Raw genomic sequence first — 5,358 nt, forward strand, 5'->3', positions numbered from 1 at the left:
AAACAACGGTCACTTATTAGAAGTACAAAACGAGGATTTGTAAAGAAGAATGTCAGAGGATTTCGATATAAGCCAAGAGGAGACTGGTTTTCCTTTGCTAAAGTAAGGAAACTTTGCTTCCTTTGATCCGGTTAACAAACGTTGGTTTTCATGAGACTCACCGGCGCACGCGCAGCGCTGAACTCATACGTCATGCTCCCGGAGCTGCTTCTGTGTACAACAGTGAGCGCAAGCTACATTAAAGTGATTATTACGTTTTGAATATGGATATTTTTCTTACAAAAACGCATCGATTCGCTACAGAAGACCTTTGCTCACCCCCCGGAGCCGTGTGGGACACTTTTTATTAAGGATGGGCGCTTTTTATTTCACTTATTTTGGACTGATGCACTTCAACACCCGCTGAGTGCCATTAAACAGCTTGAAAGATCAAAGACCATTTTTAATATAACTCCGACTGGATTCGTCTGAAAGAAGAAAGTCATATACACCTAGGATGACTTGAGGGTGAGTAATTTATGGGCTAATTTTTGGGTGAACTAACCCTTTAATGCAAGATTGTGTTTCAATGCAAGTTTTTAACAGTTTAAAGGCAAGATTGTAATGTTTTAATGCTAAATCGTAACAGTTTTATTGCAATATTGACAGGCTCAAGGGAAGCGGATTTACAGAGCAGCACTGTGGGATCCTGACGCGTTACCTGACATCACCAAACTCTCACCTGACTCATCTCGATCTGAGCCACAATGCTCTGGGTCTGTCCGCACTGCAGCAGCTTTCCACGGCGCTCTGTGATCCCAACTGCCTGATTGAGATTCTGAACCTCAGCCACAATAAGTTCCAGAGTCAGGACATGGAGCAGATCAGGGATGTGCTTTCTGGAGAAAACATGAATCTGAGAGTCCTGGACCTCAGCGACAATCCTCTACAGGATCCAGGAGTGGAAGTTATTTCAGATGGACTGAAGAGCCCCAACTGTCATCTTGAAGTTCTGAAGTAAGTCAAACTAACCACAGACATCGTTTATCTAATTTATCTCTGATTTCAAACACATAGATAAAGAGGAGAATTTGTTTTTGCTTTACAGGCTTTCAGGCTGTCAAATTAAAGGAGGAGTTTATCAGCTGATGTCATCTTTGAAAGTCAATTCTTCACATCTAAGAGAGCTGGACCTGCGCTATAATGATCTTGGAAACATCGGACAGCAGAATCTACAGCATGATCTGTCCTCACTGAGGTACTGTAGCTTGTAGGTTGATCCACTTCATCCGTGAGACTAGTAGTGAGGACTTTGACAGGTTACATTGTTAAACCAGTAGGTGGTTACCATTCATAAACATCATCTAGCATTATTGCTCAGTAGGTTTAATAGGTAGGTTTTAGTTAAAACTACCACAGCAGTCATGTCTCTACTATTAGAACGAGACTACAGTGAACGCGTAACACAGATCAGTGCAGGAAACTCAACAGGACTGTACCATTCACTTAGAAGATTTGTTCAGAAACATTTTACTAACAAATTTGCATCAGACACAGTATTTGGAAATTGTTATAAATATATGTGTTGTACATTCTGTAATGGGACTATCCATTCATGTTTTATAATGGTGTGATTCTCTAACTAGTATTTCCTCTGGAGGAGAATGCCGTGACCAACCAGGACTGGATAAATGTGAGTTTAAACATGCATATGGATGATTTTGTCCTCTACCCACACGCATGTGCTGCTGGAGACAGCTGAAAGACTTGTTACTCGTGCTTATTATATCATATGTAATTATAGACATTAGGTAATTGTAGAAAGATTTTAATGTAAAAACATTCACCTTCTGTGAAGCTGCTTTGAGACGTTATGCATTGTGAATTTCTAAATGTAAATTGAACATATAAGCTGAAGTTTTCTGATAAATCTCTGCTTTTAGATTTGGTAGCGCTCACCTTTGACCCTCAAACGGCTAATGAACACCTCTATCTGAGCGAGAACAACACTGTGGTCACTCATCAGAAAGAGAAACAGCAGCTTCCTGCTAATGATGAGAGATTCGACATGTGCAACCAGGTCCTGTGCCGCCAGCCGCTGATTGGACGCTGCTTCTTTATGGTGGATGTGATTGGCCCAGGCGTGTATGTGGGCGTGGCCTGTAAGGGAATGGGGAGGAAGGGAGCGAATTACACAGTATGTCTGGGACACAATAAGATGTCGTGGAGTTTATGTTTGTCAGATAATTTAAATGTGGCTCATCACAACAAAAAAAATGTATCAATTCAATCAGAGTCCGTCAGAAAACTGGGTGTGTTCGTGGACCGGGACGCTGGTTCTGTTTGCTTCTATATGTTGAGTCCACAGCATAAACTCTTGTACATGTTTGATGCAGATTTTCCTCAGGACCAGGAGCTTTATGCTGCGTTCAGGATTCAGGAGCCAAACAGCTCAGTCGTTCTCATGCAAGAATCATGATAAATTTGCCGACGTTTGAACATTCAGAAGTTTTACTGGACATTTTAGTCGGAGGAGCTGCGCTCCAGGCGACGCAAGTTAAGACAGCGCGGTTTTAGGACTCGAGCATTCATCTGGCAAATCTCCGCTCCCTAGCAAATAAATCAGACGAACTACTACTCCTTACCCGCACAAACAAGGACTTTCTAAACTCTGCTGCGCTTTGCTTCACGGAAACCTGGCTGAACGGAACCATCCCGGACAGCGCTTCATCTAACGGGCTTCCAGCTGTTCAGAGCGGACCGCGTCACCGAGTCGTCGGGGAAAACGAGAGGTGGTGGATTATGTTTTTATATCAATGAAGGCTGGTGTACAGACGTGACCATTTTAAAGAAAATGTGCTGCCCAAATTTGGAAGCTCTCTTTATTAACTGTAAGCCTCTTTATTCACCGTGGGAGTTTTCCTTGTTTATTCTGGTGAGACATTCCTCATGACGCGCGTGTGAGCGCCGCGCTAGAACTGTTGGCTGATCAGATCACACACACAGAGCAGCGTTATCCAGACTCCTTCATTATCATTCTCAGAGATTTTAGTAAAACTAATCTCACCCATGAACTGCCTAAATATAGACAGCACATCACATGCCCCACCAGAGACAGCAATATACTGGACCACTGCTACACTGTTTTAAAGGATGCATACCACTCTGTCCCCCGAGCGGCTCTGGGACTCTCTGATCACTGTTTGGTTCATCTTCTACCAGCCTACAGGCAGAAACTCAAATCTGCTAAGCCTGTAGTAAGAACTGTAAAGAAATGGACTGTTGAAGCAGAGCGGGATTTACAGGCCTGCTTCGAACTTACTGATTGGAGTGTTTTTGAGGCTGCAGCTACTGATCTGGATGAGCTCACTGACACCGTGACATCCTACATAGAGGTAGTTCCAGCCCTGTACTGCGAAGCTAAAGTACAGGACTTCGCGGGCTTGTCAGAGCTATATTACAGTCACGGCGCATGTTATTACAACAGAGTGGGAAATTAAAAGTCTCCTGCTTCAGACTCGCCCTCTTTTTGAGTCACACACTGGAACTAACATAGCCGGAGTTTTAAAAGCGGCTATACAAGAGTGGGAGTTTGAAGGCGCTCCTCATAGTACTGCTGTTGTTAGTGACAACGCACGCAGCATGGAGGTGGCAGTGAGAGAAGCCGGGTTGTCACCGCATATTAAGTGTTTCGCGCACACATTGAATCTTGCATCGCAAGCAGGTTTAAATGTTTCTCGCGTCAGTTGCTTGCTTGGTCGCGTGAGAAAAGTCGTGGCTTTTTTTCACCGCAGTGCCACAGCAACAGCTGTGCTCGCGGAAAAGCAAAAGATGCTTGAGCAAGTAATGTAATCAGTGCACGACCAAACAACGTGTAAAGCCGCCACTAAACAAGTGACAGACCGGAAGTCATTCACTTCCAACGGAGAGAAGTGCGGGAGCTGCGCGGAACTCCGATCGTGTGCCTATGCGAAAATTTCGGATTCGATTTGACCGATGCATTAAAATATTTGAACTTCAGCGGCTAGACCGGATGTGATGTATTCTAATTAAAACTATGAGCGCGAGCTAACAAACATCCCGACATCCACACTGATGAGAGCGACGTTTAGATGAATATGTGCTGCGTGCTTTCCTCCTATTAACAAAATAAACACAACAAGCATGACAGCGGTGAGAAAACAGCAGTTAAGAAATCATCTGATCACGTCACGTGGCGTTTGTTTATTTATATATATAGCCTACTTTATGAAGTACTGCTTTAAAGCCATAATATCATAACTATAGGCCTGCTGTAATTGAGACATTTATTCAAGAAATTCATTATAAACAGAAAGTGTATAGTACAGAGGAAATGTAATGTTTGGACGGGATTTGGGCCGCGAGCGATTGAACGGAGCATCACACCACAAGCTCGAAATATTAACTGAAAGAAAATATAAAAAACTTCAGCTTATTTCAGCTAGTATCTAAGGCAACCTTTCTGAACTAAAAACTAATAAATAAAAACGTTTAATTAATAAATACAACACTTTCCAATATTTGTTCATCTCCGTTTACATTAGTTAATAAAAATACGACTGTTTTTTTGTTAGAAAAAAATTACTAAAACCTAAATGAAAGCAGAAAATATAAAAATAATCAAATTCAAAGTCTATCAGACATATTTTGCCTTTTCACTTCACAGCGGTTTGGATGATCATATGTGTGTGTGATTACAGTATGGCGTAGTTTTTATTTGTATTTATTTCATTATGCTGCTCACTGAATGTAACTGGTTTATTTGCACTAAACTCGTCTTGTTTTAGCAACAGCGTAAAGATATGAGGTTTTGCAGGAATGGCCCTCCTTCAATCGGTTCTGCTCATGTCTTCACGCTCGTTTAGTAGTTAAATCAGCTTCAAAGAGCCTCGTTTACACTGCGGTGAAGAGTCCACATTACACACACTCACACACACACGCACTTATATACACTCACTCACTCACAGACACACACACAGACTTATATACACTCACACACACACACGTATAGACACTCACACACACACGTATAGACACTCACAGACATACACACACAGACTTATATACACTTACAGACACTCACAGACACACAGACTTATATACACTCACACACAGACACACACACACACACGTATAGACACTCACAGACACACACACACAGACTTATATACACTTATAGACACTCACAGACACACACACACACAGACTTATATACACTCACTCACACACACACACTTATAGACACTCACAGACACACAGACTTATATACACTCACTCACACACACACACTTATAGACACTCACAGACACACACACTTATATACACACACACACTCATATACACACACACACACACACA

At 42.2% G+C, this 5,358-nt stretch overlaps 1 protein-coding gene across 1 annotated transcript in view; it reads left to right on the forward strand.

Annotated features, from left to right (window-relative positions):
• LOC107749629 (NACHT, LRR and PYD domains-containing protein 12-like) overlaps positions 1-2,499 on the forward strand; it is a 6,212-nt gene extending 3,713 nt beyond the window's left edge. The window contains exons 2-5 of the mRNA XM_016564792.1: positions 649-996; positions 1,088-1,237; positions 1,626-1,672; positions 1,923-2,499. Coding sequence (XP_016420278.1) covers positions 649-996; positions 1,088-1,237; positions 1,626-1,672; positions 1,923-2,458 — 1,081 coding nt within the window. The 3' untranslated portion in view covers positions 2,459-2,499. The remainder of the gene's footprint in view (positions 1-648; positions 997-1,087; positions 1,238-1,625; positions 1,673-1,922) is intronic.
• The last annotated feature ends 2,859 nt before the right edge of the window (positions 2,500-5,358 follow it).

This window comes from Sinocyclocheilus rhinocerous, unplaced genomic scaffold, assembly GCF_001515625.1.
Source record: "Sinocyclocheilus rhinocerous isolate Xijiao unplaced genomic scaffold, SAMN03320098_v1.1 scaffold4136, whole genome shotgun sequence".
Lineage (NCBI taxonomy): Eukaryota > Metazoa > Chordata > Actinopteri > Cypriniformes > Cyprinidae > Sinocyclocheilus > Sinocyclocheilus rhinocerous.